This window comes from Bubalus bubalis, chromosome 18 (assembly GCF_019923935.1).
Source record: "Bubalus bubalis isolate 160015118507 breed Murrah chromosome 18, NDDB_SH_1, whole genome shotgun sequence".
NCBI classification, from domain to species: Eukaryota; Metazoa; Chordata; class Mammalia; order Artiodactyla; family Bovidae; genus Bubalus; species Bubalus bubalis.
This window is the reverse complement of record NC_059174.1, coordinates 21650674-21670737: the sequence shown is the minus strand read 5'-3', so window position 1 is coordinate 21670737 and position 20064 is coordinate 21650674. Positions and strand designations below refer to the sequence as shown.

Genomic DNA, 20064 nt, shown 5'->3' with positions numbered 1-20064 from the left:
CTCTCAGACTGTATTCTAGGACCAGTGTGCTAGAGATTAGGAACCTCTGCCTTAGGCCATCTTCACTGGTTCTTTGCATTACTAAACATTGCATGAACCACCCACATCCACATATGAAACTAAGTTACTATGGTGCATCTCTGTAAAGAACAGAAACTGTAAAAATGCCAGAATTAGCTGGACAGCATGTACATGGAGGTAGGAAGCCCTGGGACCTAGGCTTCATGGCAACAAAAGACACAACAAAAACAAATCCAGCTGGTGAATTTATGAAACCTCTTTCGCAGGAAACTACCAACTCTCTTGTGCATCAAGCTGAAGATTAGTATTCAAGTGACATTAACATCCCAGGCAAATGTGTTAAATGCCTTTAATTTACTATCTCATGTACCTTTAAAATAACTCTGTGAGAACAAGTGTTGTTTTCTCCACTTTTAAGATTAAATTGCTTTCTCCACATGATTAGTGACTTGACCAGCCAGTAAGTAATAGAACAACCATTTGAATCAAGTTCCTGACTGAAGTATTTTGATACCTGCTTTCTTTTGGGGAGTAGAGAAAGGGATGGAGGATGGAAAGGAGGTCTTTCTTAAATTTGGGGAAGGTGTTTGTTTTTTTTTTTTTTCCAAACAGAGGAAGAAGAAGAAGAGAGAAGGAAGAATGATAATCTTACCTCATTTCCTCAGCAAACTATAGGAAATATACTGTTGAAAGGAACACTGGCTCCATGATTGAATGTAGTATTACTTTTAAAATAGAAGCTTTCATCTTCTTCAAGCAGCACATGTGGTCAATAAGATGTCCATTAAAGTTCTAGTGCCTTATTCATTTTATTTGGTTCATTCCATTGCATAGTTAATGTTGCAACTTGGAAAGATTTTATTTGAATTGTCTCTTCTCCACAGATAGGCAATGTCTGGCCCAACTGATGAGACTGCAGGAGACCTGCCTGTGAAAGATATAGGTCTAAATCTCTTTGGCATGGGAGGGTTGCAAGGTATGGCCAGCTGTTATATATTACAGTTATGAACTTTGATCAGTAACTTCTTTACTTTTAAAGTATTTCTGATATTCATACAAACAAAGCCATTGAAAGGAACTATATAGCTCTTGATTGGACTAAACAAGAAGATGGAGAATTTAGAACAACATATGGTATTTTACTGCATGCATCAATTATCAACAGCTCATAGAAAATGTAAAATCCCCCTCTGTTCTGATAAAGAATTGTTATAAATCATCTTCTTAAAATTCCACACATCAGTGGAACTACACAGAGAGTACCAAGCCTCCAAACTGAATTGCCTGGTTTAAATCACATTCACCATTAAAATGTTTCTTTATGCTTAAGTTTTATATGGGAGGAAATGCCATATTTAAAAAATTTTGCCTTTCAAGTAGAGTATCTCAAAATGGTTTGTTTATCGAAGCGATATTGACTTTGTTTTATCAAATTAATACACATTAAAGGTTTTCTTTGTCCTTTTATCACTTTAGTGGTTGCTGTGGAGCTAAAAAGCACTTTCAAATTGAAAAAGAAAAGTACTGCTTTAAGGAACAATGTAGAGCGTAGGGCTGTGTTCCTGTTTGTGTGTACAGAATGTCAGCCATGCTGTCATGCCACAGCATTTGTCACCGAGAAGCCGATGATGTAAAATATATTCCACTAAGTCTTCTCTACAGTCTTGTTAATCAAAGTGTTACAGGTAGCCACCTTGAAGTACTAAAGAAAGGTGGTCAAAACATTATTCATTGAAAAAAATAAATTTGACTGTACAGCTTTTATTGTTAAGAGTAAATAGACTGTATCAGCATTGCTTTAGATCTTTAATGGAATATCGGGGATTCAAATACAAAGAAATTTTAAATGTGCAAGGCTATTTTTTAGTATTTGATACCCTAAGTTCAATCCTTGCCCTCAGTAACCTCTTTATAGGGCTTTAATCTTTGTCCATTTGTTCTTTGTTTCTTGTGGAGGACTGTTGAAAATTGACCAGGTTCACAGGAAAATATCAAATTTAAGCATATGTAAAAGAAATATCATACACACCTGCTACAAGGTGTAAAAGTTCTTTAAAAATATGTGATAGCTTATAAATGATATGCAAAGGTTTTTGTTTGTTTGGTCTTGCAGATTTTATAGTTTATTTTCTATAAGCCAACACCCATAGCTCAGAAAAATATCATAATCATATTGTTTTTGTTATAACTCTTACCTTTGCAAAAAAAAAAAAATACTTCCAGATACCCTTTTAGTTTAGTTTTTTTCAACATTCAGCATACAAATTGAAAAGTCTTTATTGAATCAGAGTTCCATCTTATGTTCTTAAAGATGGTTATTGGAATACATTTTTGAATGGAAACTATTGTTACTCAAATCCTTAATATAGCATATAAAGTATTAATAGCAAAGATTTTTGTTCTTAGGTCCAATCAGTGACATGAACAATGCTATAACATTTTCTAAAGCATCAGAGATTATGTTACTATCAACAGTTATTGTTTTTAGAGGCTCTTTGAAGTAATCCTACTATTAATTACCTTGGCATTTTTGCAGAAACTTCAACAACACGGACAATGAAGTCTCACCAGGCAGTGTCACGTATCAGTCGTGAGGAACTGGAAGACAGATTTTTGCGTTTGCATGATGAGAACATTTTACTTAAACAGCATGCCCGCAAGCAAGAGGATAAAATTAAAAGGTTATGATAAAAAGCTTTTAGCTTTTTTTTTTTTTTCCTGACTCTCTAAAGTTTGGAGGATATGCTTTTCTATAAACTTAATTGAAAACCCCACCTTGAATCTTTTTTTGGAGCAAGGCAGGTTGTAAATAAATACAATTTTAAAAATGGAAAATCTTACAAACTAGTATAATAAAACAAAAAGATTAGGAGTTTTTATTATGTCTGAAATTGCCATTTGAAAGAAAGAGCTAATAGCTATGAGTGCCATGAGTGTATCATATCTCTAAGTAACTTTTGTTTTAATATTTATAGTTTAATAAGCAAATGGCCAAAACATCTGTTCTCTAGAGGTCCTGATTTGAAATGAAAGTTTAAAAAAGTAATTAGCTATTCTAACTTGTTAGAATGCATGTTCTAACTTTAAGATTTGGGGTTTACTAAGTAAAAACATCGGTATCTGGAACATATTTTACTTCGCTTGGATTAATCTAGAATCTATATTTATTTCAAAGAGTCTACTGTTTCTGAAGTAACTCACTTTTGTGTGCACAATTTCTGCAGGAATTATTTCTTAAGAATAGATATCTTTCATTCTTTCTTGTTCAGGAACACTCGACTGTTTTCTGAATGTGTGACTTAAAGTTCATTCTCATGTGTGAGCATGGACAGATCTGTATTCATGTTCTAGATACAGTGCAAAGGTGAGACAGTGATCGAAGAAGGAAGATAGAGATTATTTTTTTCTGCTTGGAACTTAGTCTCTAACGGAATGACTTCTACTCAGTTTCTGCTCTGTGGACTTTGTTTTAATGACCCACTGACCTGCTTTGTGCAGAGCTTTTACTTTGAGTTGGTTTTTGAGTCATGATGATGTCTTTTTGCAAGACATGTGACTCACTTGCCTGACTGTTTTCCTGATCAGTAACAGCCATCACCCTGTCTAAATGAGGCATTTAGTCTGTGACTGCTTAACAGTTTTTTTCTTTGTAAACCTAATTGGTCAGTAAAAGAATTAAATTCACAACCTTGACCTCAATAGTAATTTGTCCTAGCTAGAAAGTAGAAAACAACTTAATAATGAGCTACATAGTTTAATGGAAAAAGCACTGTGCTAGGAGTCAAGTTGTATGCATCTCTTCTTTTATCTCTCTGCCACTCTCCTGTGGCATGTTCAAGCCATTTAACCCCCAGGGATTTTATTTTACTCAGCCCTGAGAATAGTGATCCATTGACCACTATAACCCAAAGCTCTAATTTCCTTCTCGATTTCACACCACTGACACTACGTAGATACATGGATAGAACTTTATCTGTAAGATATAATTAGATTCACTTACTTTAGAATAAATGTAGATTTGATAAACTACCTTTCTAAAGAAGTACTCAGACTTTACCTGGTCACTTATTTCATTAATAGAAAATAATCAAATGAATATTGTTGCTATCACCGGACAAAGAGAGGCACTCTTATCTTTCTTGGCAAAGCTTCCTTCAATATCTTTGGAGGAATTGTAAGCCTCTCTATGGGTATACTCCTCTTCCCTTAAAAACTGGAGTTGTTTACTTTTCTCTAGATGTTGACTGCTTTTTCACATTAAAACTATGTCTTTCTTTTGAATGTAATCTCTATCTCTGTGTGAAAGTCTCTGTGTAACAGAAGATTCAGGTATTTAGATTGGTGTCTCATTTTAGTGGCCACCATCTCTCTATGGCAGCTGCATTTGGTGGGGCTGAGGGTCCGAGAGGGCTGGGTAGCATGCATGGCTCTGTTGGGTTGCAATACCTGCCCAAACTTCCCAATGATATATCCTTCTCAGGATTAGGTGGAAAAGGAACTAATCCATTGATTATTTTACTAGGGTGTTTGTGGTACTCTTGGATCTTGGTTTTTATTATCCTATATCCCTTATAAAGCATGTTTAATGGATGTGCCTCAAGGGAAAGAGAAAACAATCTTAACTGATTATGTTATGCATAGCTCTCCCCCCCATGCCACATGCTGTAGGCCGAGGAGCCAGAAGTGTAGATAGACATGTATTACTACCGCTTTTACAGAGCACTCCGCTCAGGGCAACAAAAGGTTGTACTATGACATCCCAAAGCTATTAAGGGTTTTTTTTTATTTCACTTTTGTTCTCTTAAGTAAAAGCTTCTGTCCATAACCAGGCTAAAATAAAGCAAAACTCCGTTTAAAGAAAAATGAAGTGTGTTTTTATTTTCAATCTCCTGTCTGGGTCTTTATAAAAATAGATTCACTATAAACTAGAATCAGCTATTGAAGATGTGCGACCAATTTTGTAAAGTCTTGAACTTGTGTCTCTCATCAAAGCCACCTTTTCTTTCTTGTACTGCCAAGATTTTTCCATTCACTGTCAAGCATGTTTTCTGTACGTGTATATTACATCACCCCCATGTGCCCTTTCTGTCTTTTGTTCTGTCTAACCAGTTTTTATCAAAACTTAAAAGAATCCGAGGTATAAACTCCTGAGATGTCAAAAGCACAGTGTATGTCTAAATTTAAAAGCAACATTGAAATAATACTTTTTTTGTGTCTAATTATTTTCTACCATTAAACAGGCATGTTGCTGGAGCACTAAGCAACATTTAATGGTGCATTTGGGTTTCTTTTTAATTTTTCATTGGGCTTTTAATATGTATCTATGCATTCTAACATTTTTATATTTGTAATATATCTTAATCCCAGAGAAACTGAAAACAATATATCACCTAAATGCTGCATAGTCTTAATAAACTTTTGAAAAGTTTTAACTTACTGTGGCTTGCAGATATAACCCACCACATCCACAATCTGTAGCTACATTTAAGTACATACAGCATTCCTACATAAGGTCATGCGTTAAAAATTGCATTTGAGGAACATATGGAGTAAATATGTGTCCTCTCTTTACTAACCTTAAATGATAAGCCTTAGGAAACTGTTATTTGTCAGTGCTATAAAGCAGATTGTTGCCCAGTGGTTTCAATTATCATCAAAGGATTCTTCACAGGCAGTAATAGTTACATCAAAACCTGAAATTTATTATTCAGGTTCTGCACTGAAGTCTTCACAGTGATTATGTTCCTTTCAACAGAATGCATTTTATGCTGACTTCTCACATTCCTTTTCATCTTTTTATTATTTCCCTAGAATGGCCACCAAGTTAATACGGCTAGTTAATGACAAGAAAAGATATGAACAGGTTGGTGGCGGCCCCAAGCGGTTGGGAAGAGATGTGGAAATGGAAGAAATGATTGAGCGGCTACAAGAGAAAGTTCATGAGCTTGAAAGACAAAATGAAGTCCTCAAAAGCAGACTAATTTCAACCAAGCAGCAACTTCAGATCCAGGGTCACAGGCACACTCCGTACAGTTATGTGCAATCTCGTGTTAACACCGGGCGTAGAAGAGGGAATGAAAACGCAGGCTTACAGGAATGCCCCAGGAAAGGTAAACTAAAGCTTACATTAAATCCTAAATTTAAATTAATAGGTTGTTTTACACTCACATACATACATACACACACACACACAGAGTTTTATTTCTACATTATTCATGTTTTTAAGCATCTTTCAAAAGAAAAAATCGTTTTTTTGACACTTTGATAAAATCACATTAACATGAAGGTCATTTTATATAAGAATCACTAGATCATGCTCAAATTTGTCTAGTAAAACATTGGACATAAGTATTCATCCTAACAGGTAAAAGAAGCATATATGAAATTACATAAAATACAGGTTTAGTTTAGTTTTAGTTGGTTTTTATAGGCAGTGATGAAAATCGCATTGACTCAGGCAAATGGAGAAACCACTAGCTTGCTTATATGGTCACACTGTTGTTCTGAATGATCACACTTAAGTTCTTTGTCCATAGGCCTTCCATAAATTTTATAGAATTGTTTAAATCTTTCTCATCATGGGAGACAGCTTGACCATGAAATGTGCACATAACTAGGGGTTTAAAAAGTTGGGTTCTCGGTGACCTTGGACAAGTTTTCTAGTGATTCTGAACTTGAGTTTTCTTTACATATAGAATAAAAGGATGTAAACAAGTGACCATAAAAGTCTCTTTCCCGCTCCAAGAAATCATCACTGGTCAATCACTTTCCTTATGTTGAAAATGAATCACCTAAAACCTACCCAGCTTACAAAGCAATTTATTTGCATATAGAAGACTCAGTACTATACACAGAAACTACATATTTCTAATAAAACTTGCTCTCTCCACCCACAGACTTTATTTTTAATGAAGCAAAAAATCAATAACGATTTAAATTTTTTTTTCATTACAACCACCATGGAAGGAAATAGAATTTTAGTTCTAATTCATCTTCGTTTGGAATATGCTTCACATAAAGACCAAGCATTTTTAGGGAGATAAAAAATCATGTAAAACTTTCATTTCAGTTCATTGAGGGAATAAAAAACACCATCTGAACAGAAAAAGAGAAAAATTTGTCCTATTTTTTTTCTGCAAGCCAAAATGTTAACACTATCTGTTCCCTAGACAGGGTTCCTTTGAAGTCAATAAGGCCTCCATGCAGGCAGGAGGCAGCTGCAGGATGAAAGGGCTTGGCTACTCTGAGCTATGTGAGATTGGCAATAGGCTTTGAATATAATCAAAGTAATCATAATGAATTATAAATCAAAAATACATTTGGCTGCTAATTAACTTTTTACATCTTGAGAGCACTTGACTTCCCAGAGCCTCATTTTCCCCATCTGTAAAATGGAGTGATAACACCAGATTAGAAGAAAGTTCAGGAGATGGTAGGTATACCATGATTTATTTTACCTTTAAATAGTCATTTATCCTGTCTGAACCTTAGTTTTGTCACCTGTGACTTGGGAAAGATGATCCCTATAGTCTATTTATGCTAAATAAAGACAATGCCCAAATATTAGTTTAGTATGACAAGGTATTAGTGCTATGAATTTCTGTCTAAATTGTTTGATAGAAGTTTCTCCTTATAGAAGAGCCACAGAACAGAAGAGACTTGAAAATGTTACTCATATAGACTAAATTTTCTTTGTATTCACTTAGTTTATTTACCAAAAGCTAATCATTTAATTATTGTATAAGTGTGAAGTAACTTTTATAATTAAAAGAATGTCTCATTATTTTTAACAATGGGATTAGGTTTATAAAAATTACATATAATTATTTTTATAAGCAAAATTGTATTTAAGTGCAGCAACAAAATGTTTTATTTGGAATCTTATTAATGATCTCAACTTACCTTTGTTGAAATATGGATTTTCTTATTAAGGTAAAATAAATCAAAATAGAGGAAACATTTTTACTTATGTTCACAGTATCTATGAGTCACACAAATAAGGATAAGGTTCAGAACGTGAAGTCAAATGGTGTGAATGAGTAATTTAAAAATCAAAAAACCTTTATCAAAAATACTAAAAAAAAAAATAAATCATGGTTTTGAAAACTTTTTCCTTCATACCTCAGTTTATATTGTAAAGACCTAAATTTAAAACTTTGGTTCTTTCAAAATTTACTTCCGAAGTTCTAAATCTAAGTTGAATAAATATTTCTGGGTAATTTGGTTTACATAGTAGAATTTGTTAAATGAGCAGTACTTGGTGCTGTGCTTTATTTCATGCCAGCTGGTGGCTGAGATCTAACAGTTCCTTTGGCAATGTATGTCTAATTCTCTGTACTGTAGAGCCCGCATCTCTCAGTACGGAAGAGACTTGCTGATATTACAGATTTCCTTATGATAGCAAATCAAGGGTCCTTCTTTTCTAACTTCACTTGTATGATCCTATTAATTTATTTTTAGGTATTAAATTCCAAGATACAGATGTAGCAGAAACTGTGCAAACCATGCCTACAAAATATAGCAACAGTTTACTCAAAGAAGCCAGAGGAGAAATAAGAAATTTGTATGTATGCTTTTTGTGATCACTTTAGACCCCTTTATATTGATCATGTCTCTTTTGAGCCCTCCCTCTCCTTTATTTTAAACAAAATTGGTTTATGTAAAAAAAATTTCCTCCAGCTAGATCTGAGTCAAGAACAGGTATTACATAGCATGCTTGCCGTACAATGAGGAAAATGAATATCTTAACCAACTGCATCATTGGAAGCGTATAGAGAGAGAATAGTTCTCTTTATTATAATTTCCCCCTCAAAGGAATGGCATAAAGCCCAGTCATTTAGAATAGTATAAGCTTTACGGGCAACATTTTCATTCTCAGAAGAATTACAGGTAGTTTTCTTTCATTTTTTTTTTTTTTTAGATCATGAATTAATTAGCCTTTCTGTGGTTTAAAAAAAGAATTGGAGGGAGTGGCTTAAAAGTTTGGAGCTATCAAATACATATGGATGTCAGATTTTGTTTCCCTGTGATTCTACGGTACTTCATTCTTCATCATACTATGGTTTCAAAAAAGTTACTTCTGCCACATTTAGCTTACTTTTCCGTTAGTGAAAGCCTCATGGCAATCTCAGTGTCTGTAAGTCACACAAACAAAGATAAGAGTCTACCTTATCTACAGTACAGGTCTTCACCTGGATCATCAAAAAGTCACAATTCTAAATGAGGAGAGAAAACATGAGACAAAGAATATCATATTTTAGATAGCTGCTTAAGAATAATATGGGCTTAATTTTTTTCTTCTGAATATTTTAAATACCAATTGCAGTAATGATTGCCTGTGAGGGAATAAAACTAAAAGACTAGCCTAACCTTGTTACCTGTTAGCAGAAAAGCCGGGGTTCAAACCAGTGCTGAGGCTCAGTATACTGGGATGCTGCCAGACCTGGTAGAGAGAAAATATAAACCAAAGACCACTAAGTTATGTTTTGCAAATTTCTTGCCTTCTCTCTATGAAGTGTTAATTTGGGTGGTATTGGCAAGTGTGCATATAAAAGAACAAAGGTGCATAAATTATATGAAGATGACCAGATCACAGAGTGTATAGCAAGAAACCAATAAATACTATGTTGAATTGAACTTCAGTCTAGCTCATTGCCTGAGACATTATCTAATATAAAGCAGTGCCTTGAATTCTTTCATTTTGTTGTTGTCATTTAGTTGCTAAGTCCTGTCAAACTCTTTGTGACTCGCTGGACTGTAGCCCACCAGCTTCCTCTGCCCATGGGATTTCCCAGGCAAGAATACTGGAGTGGGTTGCCATTTTCTACTCCAGGGGATCTTTCTGACCCAGGGATCGAACCCTCATCTCTTGCATTGGCAGACAGATTCTTTACTGCTGAGCCACCAGGGAAGCCCTTGAATTCTTCCATATGTATTCCCAAATCATTAGATTTAATCTGCTACTATTTCACTGTTCAGAGGCAGTTAAGCTAAAATTGTTAACTTTTGCTTGCCCTTTACTATGAAGCACTTTCTTTGTACTGATCTTAAATCCTACAGATTTTGCCTCAAACTACAAATTCTTATAAAGATTCTTTATTTCAGAGAAAATGTTATTGAGTCACAGAGAGGCCAGATAGAAGAGTTAGAGCGCTTGGCGGAGATCCTGAAAACTCAGTTGAGGAGAAAAGAAAATGAAATTGAGTTATCTCTTCTTCAGCTTCGAGAACATCAGGCTACAGATCAAAGGTATGTTAAAACAGAAATAGCACTTTGATAAGGTCAAAATTAGTTTAAAATACTTTATCATGTGCCATAGAAGGATAAGTCTAGTCTATTTAAAAAATCATGTTTTTACTTTGCATTTTTCATATAAGCCTGCTCCAGACCTACTGGTATCAACAGCTCAAGGCTAATGGCGTTTTTCCCTGACCTACTCTGCCTCACCTTGTCGCCTTTGCTCATTTACCAAAACCGTAGAAAGTGCTGATACCATTTGATTGTACCTACCAAGAAAAACATGTGTGACAGGGACTCAGCTGTTGGCATACCTTGTGAATAAGCCCAACTTTGTTCAAATTTCTTTCCCACCCATAAAAGGTAGTAAATTCTGTAGTACAGTACCCGTTTTCTCCTTCCCATAAAGATGTTACCTCTCCTTACATTCAGAGCTTGCACTGGCTCATGCTGATCATTATGGTGACATTGGGGCCCTTCAGTAGTCTCCTTGCTGCCCCTACATTTTTTTTTTAACAAGGCTTATTTATTTATGGCCGCACTGGGTGTTTGTTGCTGTGGCGTGTGGGCTGCTCACTGCAGTAGCTTCTCTTGTTGTGGAGCACAGGCTCTAGGGTGTGTAGGCTTCAGTGGTTCAGCAAACGGACTTAGCTGCCTGTGGAATCTTCCCAGACCAGGGATCAAACCCGTGTCTCCTGCACTTGCAGGTGGATTCTTAACCACGAGACCACCAGGGAAGTCCTGCCTCTTCATTTTTGATGTTGGATAATATGTAGTGTTTTCTTTCCCATCCTCTTTTGTCATCTGTTGGTTTCTAATACCTCTTCTCTCATTTTTGTGCTTCCATGCTGTTCTTCCAGTAAGACTTTACCTTTTTATTGTATTCTTTATTGAATTATTTTCTTCCTTTTGGCCCTTTTCTTTTTTGTTTGGAACAAGGATATCCAAAGGCAGAAAGAGTAATATATTGAAATCTCATATACTCATCATTGAACTTTAACAGTTATCAACATGTCTTGTTTCATCTTTCCTTCACCTTCATGTTCTTTAATTAATTAGCCCCTATCAAATATCATGTCATCACGCCTATATATACTTTAGTATATTTGCTCTGTGTGATAAGGAATTTTAAATGTAATCACCATGCCATTATCACACCTAACAAAATTAGCAGCAATTCCTTGACACCATCTAATAACTCATTTTATATTCCAACCTCTCTGAAGATGACTTCTTGCTGTTTGTTTGAATTAGAATCCAGATGAGGTCTACACATTGCATATGACTATTAAATCTTGTTTCTTTTATTTCTCTCTTGATGTTTTTTTTAAACCAGTCCTAGATTCTCTGTTTGGTTTTCCCCTTACCAAGTGATATGTGACTTGGTTCTCAAAAAACCAAGCATGATTTTCCACTTTTTCATTTCAGAATCAGAGTTTAATTCTCTTTTCACAAACTAACCTCACATGGTAATATTTGAAAAAGCTAAGATACATAATAGATTTGTTTGTAAAAAAAATAAAGCAGACTTTTTATTTCAGAGATTTAAAAGATTAATATTATCCCTACTAATTTCTATTCCTAAAAAGTTATGTGTAAAATTAAATTATGTAATGAAATTCTATATGTTGACATTTCTATACCCTTCTAAGTGCAGAGCAAAAGAAAAATGAATATTTTTGAGAATTGTATTTGTATTAGGGAATGTAATTTGAACGCTGGCCTTGAACCAGGGTTTTAAATACCTGGGAGTTACCCATTTTCCCCTAAGAATAAACTTAGCCTTCTTGGAAAACCAAGAAATTGTTCCTTGTGAAGAACAGTGCTGAAGACCCCAACACTGAATATGGTGATCTTAATTGCCAACAGCCATATTTAAATATTATCTGAATATAAAAACTGTGCATTAGTCCAAGCCCAAGCTTGGAGCCATTCCTCAACAGCTGAATACAAGGTTATCAAACTACTTTCTCAGTTGTATGCCTGCTCAGTTGCTAAGTCATGTTTGCAACCCCATGGACTATAGCCCACCAGGCTCCTCTATCCATGGAGTTCTCCAGGCAAGAATACTGGAGTGGATAGCCATTTTCTTCTCCAGGGGATCTTCCCAAACCAGGGATCGAACCCATGTCTCCTGCATTGCAGGCGGGTTCTTTACCTCTAAGCCACCGGGAAATCCCAATTTATTTTATATTTCTTAAATTCCCAAAGGATAAGATTGACCCTATATTGGCCGTTCCTCCTTCCAAAGGGATATGATCATCTGAGAACTAGTGTTTAGTGTTAATTGAAAGGGAAATCCAAGAGCTCTTCAATCTTAGGACTAGATAACAGCACAACTAGAGTAACAGACAGGTCTGCCTATTTTCCAGTATACGTGTTGTCAGCAGGAGACATCAGCATATACACAGAGAAAAGTTTTCCTTACAAAGTAAACTCAGGCTTTCTTTAGGGGATTGTATTATTCACCCCGATTTTTTGTCACTTAATGTGAAGGATAGACAAAGTGAGTATTACAGTTAGAGAAACTTTTGTTGCAGAGACCAAAGAAAGCAAGCAACTTACACCCTATCTCACAGATTTTATAAATTGAAAATTACTGGTTATTTGCTTAGAAGGAAGGGTACCTTCTTCTAAGAAGGTGAATAACATATTGCTTCTTGAGATACAGTTGTTGAAAACTGAAGAAATGACTTCAAATAAGGGTCTTCGAGTCTTTTTTTTTCTTATATGTTTACACATAGCTCAGAATTTTATGTGTAACAGCAATTTTTTTTGAGACTAATGGAAAACTGTTGAAAAATGTTGGGGAGAATATAAGACTTGGTATAATTTACTGTAGAGAAAAATCACAAAATGGAAAACATATTTAAACTTCTCTTTCACGGGTACATTATTTCAGATTTGAAATTCTAGAAGTCTGATCTGAATGTTGGACTCCTTGTTCTCAAACATGAACCTAAAGTAGTTGTAATCTTCAGAGTGTGGTGCCTGATATTTATGGCAAAGAGCCTTTTCATAGAATATTACAGAAACTCTTCGTAGTATGTGTTTAATAGACCAGTTTGGTTTGGCATCAGCTTGACATAAACTTTTGGTTATCCAAAGCCCTTAATTGCTTTGAAGTAAAAGCCCAGTACTGCTCTTTTTTATTAAAATCATGTTTTTTCCTGTTATTGTGGTCTATTTTGGAAGACTGAGTTGTGATTTTTGCATATGTTCTACATAATGCCTCATTAGCAAAAAATCTTGTATCATTTACAAGTAGCCTGAATGTCTGTGTTGTTTTGAACAAAAATCCATATTAAAATTTAAACAATATAAAAATGCACATTTTCTGCTTATTAAAAAGGCCTTCTTAAATTAAATGCAAAGCAGTAACCAGTGAACACATGTACATGAACATTAAAATCAGGATGATTTTACCTTTTACTGACTTTTTCAACTCCCAAAATATTTATACTCTTACCAAATGTGTAAGTAGTTTGTACTAAGGGTTTTTTGTTTTGTTTTTTTTTAAGTAAATGTTAGGGTGTTTACCTTCTTAATTAAAAATCGAGTAAGTGCCATAATGTCCCACTGGAAGAAATTTAACCCATAAATATTTCAAACACTCTGACTTTTTCTTCCCTTTGGTTGACGGCACACTCTCGGATCTTAAAAACACAGAGACCTTCTGCAGCCATGCAGCTTGGCTTTTGGGGCTCCATCTTTCCAGCTGTGCCCAGATGCGGATTACTTCCTGGCACTCAGAGGTCTTCCCCAGCATTTCATTTTGAAAAAGGGCAAACCTGCAGCAAAGTTGCAAGAATTAGTACCTTGAACACACATGCCTTTCACCCCTTGGCATGTTTGTGAATGGCACAGCCTGTCCTGCATTCTGCCCACTCAGGCACAGGCCCACTCCCCTCCTTCCCTGTGTCTTCTCTCTCTCTCTGAGAGTTAGGTGCATATACCATGCCACCCTTTCTACACTGCTAAGCACCTTCTATGAACAAGGACATCTTCCTACATAACCACAGGACACCTATCACACATTCAGGACATTTCACAATGAATGATACAGTCAGTTCAGTTCAGTTGCTCAGTCGTGTCTGACTCTTCGTGACCCCATGAATCACAGCACGCCAGGCCTCCCTGTCCATCACCAACTCCTGGAGTTCACTCAAACTCATGTCCATCTAGCCGGTGATGCCATCCAGCCATCTCATCCTCTGTCATCCCCTTCTCCTCCCGCCCCCAATCCCTCCCAGCATCAGGGTCTTTTCCAATGAGTCAACTCTTTGCGTGAGGTGGCCAGAGTACTGAAGTTTCAGCTTCAGCATCAGTCCTTCCAATGAACACCCCATTATCTCATTAATGTCCTTGATAGCTATTTTTATTTTTTATTTTGTTTTTAATTGCTATTTTTCTTTTGTTTTTCTTGTTTTAACCTTGTATCCAACCAAGGACCATGTATTGTAATTAATCGTCACGACTTTTTAGGTTTCCCTCATTCTCAAGAGGTTCCCTAGTCTTTGAGACCACTGATGATGGTTGTTTGCCGAGTGCCCCTCCATTTGGATTTGTCCAATTGCCCAGCCCCCTAATTTAGAGGGCACATCTGGCTCGCGGATGAAAGGGAAACTGGGACTAGGGACAACCATGTAGACATCACTGATACAGAGAGGTGATCTGTCATCTTTAAAAAATATATCCAACAAGTTCCTACTGGTGTTTTGAGTATCTTAGAATTTGCCTAGTGAAAAGTTATCAAGCTCAAATACTATGTCTTTTATTATGACTGTTATCTAAGATTATTTTGTGATAGCTGCTTGGCATGTTTCCCAGGCACTTTATATTTAAACCACAGAAATTATCAAAATTAACAGTAACTAATGTATTAGAGTGTACTTGATAGTGGAAGGAAAGCTAAAACTTAGGAACATCTCAGAGGAAGGAAGCACAAGAGTGGGAAGAATTTATCTCTTAGACCTGGCTCCCTCATGTAGAAACTGGCAGAATGCTTTACTTCTCCAAGCCTCAGGTAGCTACCCCAGCTGTGAAATGAAGAGGCTGAAATGAGTGAGTGGTTCTCTGTCCTTTAAAACAACAGTTGCTTTTATCCCCAGGGACCTTGTGATTCTGAAAGATTTTTGCCTCTTAACTAAGCAGTATACAGTAATTTAATCAATATGTTGGGGTTTTTTTTTTTTTTTTTTCCATCCAAAACCTGTATCATGCTAATCATTTCAAGATAATTGTGACATAGCCTATAATTTTGCACTGATTTGCTATAATTCTATCAAAAAGTAAAAACAATATAAGGCCTTTAGTTCACTTGTAAAACTCAATTGCCAGTAAGTCTACATTTCTCATTGGGCTTTTCGATATATTGAATATAATTCTCAAATTCTCATTACTGGTCAGAATCCACAAACTTGAACTTCAAAATGGCCCCTTAAGAAGATGAGCCAGGATTTGGGTCCTTCTTGTCTCCAACCAATCTTTGGAAGTGCTCCCTCTATTTTCAGATGCGTATGATTATGTCCATGTAGAAAGGCCTATATAACTGTCCCCTTCCATTCCCTGTAGGTGTTTGAGAATAAGAAAATATTGAGTTCTTATTTATGTTTTGACCCAATACCACAAGAAAGATGCAATCCACAGGCAAATAAGCATGTACATACAAACTTTTTCCTTTATGCATCTAAAATGAGGGAGCATTATTTTCATCTATGAACTAAAGTTGCAGTTTTGAACAAAGTCATGACCTTTCAAATAGACTTTGCTCCTATTTTAGTGAAGCTTATTCCATTTAATTTTCTAGTAACCTCCTGTAATTCTACTCAGGAGTGATACTTTATTGTTACCTTTGTCTCCTGCCAATACAGGAGACAGTTCAGTTCAGTCGCTCAGTCATGTCCAACTCTTTGCAACCCCGTAAGACTACAGCACACCAGGTGTTCCTGTCCATCACCAACTGCCAGAGCTTACTCAAACTCACGTCCATCGAGTCGGTGATGCCATCCAACCATCTCATCCTCTGTCGTCCCCTTCTCCTGCCTTCAGTCTTTCCCAGCAGGGTCTTTTCCAGTGAGTCAGTTCTTCGCATCAGGTGGCCAAAGTATTGGAGCTTCAGCTTCAGCACCAGTCCTTCTAATGAATATTCAGGACTGATTTCTTTTAGGATTGACTGGGTTGATGTCCTTGCAGTCCAAGGGACTCTCAAGAGTCTTCTCCAGCACCACAGTTTCAAAGTATCAGTTCTTCGGCGCTCAGCTTTCATTATGGTCCAACTCTCACATCCATGCCTGACTACTGGAAAAACCATAGCTTTGACTAGATGGACCTTTGCCAGAGAAGTACTGTCTCTGTTTTTTAATATGCTGTCTAGGTTTGTCATAGCTTTTCTTCCAAGGAGTAAACATTTTTGAATTTCTTGGCTGTGATTTTGGAGCCCAAGAAAATAAAGTCTGTCACTGTTTCCATTGTTTCCCCTTCTATTTGCCATGAAGTGATGGGATCAGATGCCATGATCTTAGTTTTTTGAATGTTGAGCTTTAAGCCAGCCTTTTAGCTCTCTTCTTTCACGTTCATCAAGAGGCTTTTCAGTTCCTCTTCGCTTTCTGCCATAAGGGTGGTGTCATCTGCATATCTGAGGTTATTGATGTTTCTCCCGGCAATCTTGATTCCAGCTTGTGCTTCATCCAGCCCAGTGTTTCTCATGATGTACTCTGCATATAAGTTAAATAAGCAGGGTGACAGTATACAGCCTTGATGTACTCCTTTCCCAATTTGAAACCAGTCCGTTGTTCCATGACTGGTATTAATTGTTGCTTGTTAACCTTCATACAGATTTCTCAGGAGGCAGGTTAGATGGTCTAGTATTCCCATCTCTTGAAGAACTTTCCATAGTTTGTTTTGATCTACACAGTCAAAGGCTTTAGCATAGTCAATGAAGCAGAAGTAGATTTTTGTTTTTTAATTCCCTTGCTTTTTCAGAGGATGTTGGCAATTTGGTCTCTGGTTCCTCTGCCTTTTCTAAATCCAGTTTGAAGATCTGGCAATTCTCAGTTCATGTACTGTTGAAGCCTAGCTTGGAGAATTTTGAGCATTACTTTGCTAGCGTGTGAGATGAGTACAATTGTACAGTAGTTTAAACATTCTTTGGCATTACTATTCTTTGGGATTGGAATGAAAACTGACCTTTTCCAGTCCTGTAGCCACTGCTGAGTTTTCCAAATCTGCTGGCATATTGAGTGCAGCACTTTCACAGCATGATCTTTTAGAATTTGAAATAGCTTAGCTAGAATTCCATCACCTCCACTGTCTTTGTTCATAATGATGCATCCTTAACTTTGGTCTCCAGGATGTCTGGCTCTAGGTTAGTGATCACACCATTGTTGTTATCTGGGTCATGAAGACCTTGTTAGTATAGTTCTTCTGTGTATTCTTACACCTCTTCTTAATATCTTCTGCTTCTGTTAAGTGCATACCATTTCTGTCCTCTACTGACAGGAGACAGACACGAGTTCAGTCCCTGGGTCAGGAAGATCCCCTGGAGAAAGGCATGGCAACCCACTCCAGTATTCTTTCCTGGAGAATCCCATGGACAGAGAAGCCTGGTGGACTACAATCAATGGATCACACAGAGTTCAATACAACTGAAGTGACTTAGCACACATGTGTTTCCCTAAAAAGAGCTAGGAATGACCTGTATGCTTAGACTGTCTGCCACTATTAAAAAAAAAAACCTGTGGAGTTTTTTTTTGAATTCTAAGATTGTTTTCAAGCTTATCCTCCAAATTAAGTCAGCCTAACACTATTACTCAAAAAGAACCTCTTCATTCTATCTCATAAATATCTTACCTAATAACTTTCCAGAATTTCATAGCCTACCTTTTGTATTCTAAAACCTTCCCTTCTAAATGGTGCTAAAAATGGTATTATAACATCTTTGCGTCAAATAATCAAGAAGCTTTTTTTTTAGCATTCATAATCCGTACTGTAGCCAAGAAAGAAATGTTAACGTGTGTGAAGGCGGGGAGGAACTGTGTGCCTAGGAAGTGAAGTATTAGAAACTTTCACTGGAGCAAAGTTTTGGCTTCTTAAGCTTTCATATTAGACTATACATTACATAGCACCACTGAAAGTTTTTCCTTCTCCAGTATATTTGAGGTTTTAAGTTTCTGGATTTATTATGGCACCCAGTAGCAGAGCTGGAGTCAAGTGTTTTCAAGGCTTCCATTAGAAATTCCTCTTCCAGAGTTTATTGCTTGACTGTTTCAAATTATATGAGAGAAACTTGGCACATAGGTTTGAGAGCTGGATTACTTTTTTCAACATAAAATCTAATTTATTTTAGTTTGTTTTTAATCTTAGAGATGGGCCAACAGCTCTTCTCATAGTTTTAAAAGATTTGATCATAATTCTAAATAATATGTCTGCAAAAAAAGAAAAGAAACCACATTTTCCAACTTAATTTTGTATAGGTTTTTTTTTTTTTTTTTTTTTTTTTTCAAAATCCCTGTTGAAAAATATGAGAAATTTATTTTTACAAAGCACATAATTAGTGTGCTTGATATCCATTTGCCGATCGTTTCACCATGTATAATGCAGCATGTATGAATTGGTGCATGACCGTCTGAGTTCATCTGAATGTGTTTGCTATGCATTGTTCTTTCTGTTCAAATGTCATCATCCTGAAGACTTCATGTTCCCTTCATAGGGCATAGAACAGGACAGGAACATATTATGTGGTGGTCACTTAAAATATTGTTCATAAAATTAGCCCTGTCTGTCTCTGCTCTTCAGAGGAAACCAACCTGAGGCCTTCCTCTGCAGGCAGAGGTCTAGGACCAGCCACTTAGCAAGGGCTCTAGCTCCCTCTTGCCTTCGAGTAGCCTTCTCATGTTCCTTGTCACCTTTCCATGACCTCTTTCCTCTCTCACATACACTCGCATCCTTTTACTGTATTTCATCTGTGTAAAAATGTTGATTGGCAGATCTGAGATGATTTTTCATTGTACACCTTTCTGAAGACCAGGCCACATTCATCACAGTGTTGCTTTTAACTTTCATGCACTTTATATCATCGACTCTTCACTCTCAGCTTAACAGCAAGTGATCTTTCCTTTTCACTGTCACCATCAGAAATACCTCATCATAATGATAACCATTATCTGTCATGCTTAGTCACTCAGTTGTGTCCAACTCTCTGCGACTCCGTCGACTGTAGCCCGCCAGGCTCCTCTGTCCGTGGAATTTTGCAGGCAAGAATACTAAATACTAAAGTGGGTTACCATTTCCTATTCCAGGGGATCGTCCAGACCCAGGGATCAAACCTGCATCTCTTGAGCCTCCTGCTTTGGGAGGTGGATTTTTTCACCTGGGAAGCCCCAGCCATTATGTATAGAGCCCCTAAAACTTGAGAATAATTATTAAAGACTTCCAGGTGCTATGTTGTTTCAGAATAGGTGTACTCTGTAATGAACTGATTTTTTATTTAAACTACCACATTATTATCATTGTTTTCTAAATAGTACTTCTGTTGTATTTGTGCCTACTCATTGGGCATCATTAGTATAAAACACCAAGTCACCTTTCTTGGCAATACTATGAAAAGTTTAAACTCCAAGGACTTTAGGAAATATTCAAGAAAGCATCTACCAATTAGACCACTGAAAGTTTTTCCAAGATACTTACTGGCCTTTGTCTTACAAAGAAAATTCAAAATTAAAACCTGCTGTTTATAGGACCCTATGAGGCTGAATGGGTTGTTGGGACTTAATTTTTTGTTAATGTCATCACATACTAGTTGTTACT

At 36.4% G+C, this 20064-nt stretch overlaps 1 protein-coding gene across 7 annotated transcripts in view; it reads left to right on the top strand.

Annotated features, from left to right (window-relative positions):
* RPGRIP1L (RPGRIP1 like) overlaps positions 1 to 20064 on the top strand; it is a 97007-nt gene that overhangs the window by 2803 nt on the left and 74140 nt on the right. For all 7 annotated transcript variants that reach the window (XM_006043051.4, XM_044931857.2, XM_044931855.2 and 4 more), the window contains exons 2-6: positions 906 to 997; positions 2558 to 2702; positions 5833 to 6131; positions 8482 to 8584; positions 10126 to 10269. In XM_006043051.4, coding sequence (XP_006043113.4) covers positions 913 to 997; positions 2558 to 2702; positions 5833 to 6131; positions 8482 to 8584; positions 10126 to 10269 — 776 coding nt within the window. In that variant the 5' untranslated portion in view covers positions 906 to 912. The remainder of the gene's footprint in view (positions 1 to 905; positions 998 to 2557; positions 2703 to 5832; positions 6132 to 8481; positions 8585 to 10125; positions 10270 to 20064) is intronic.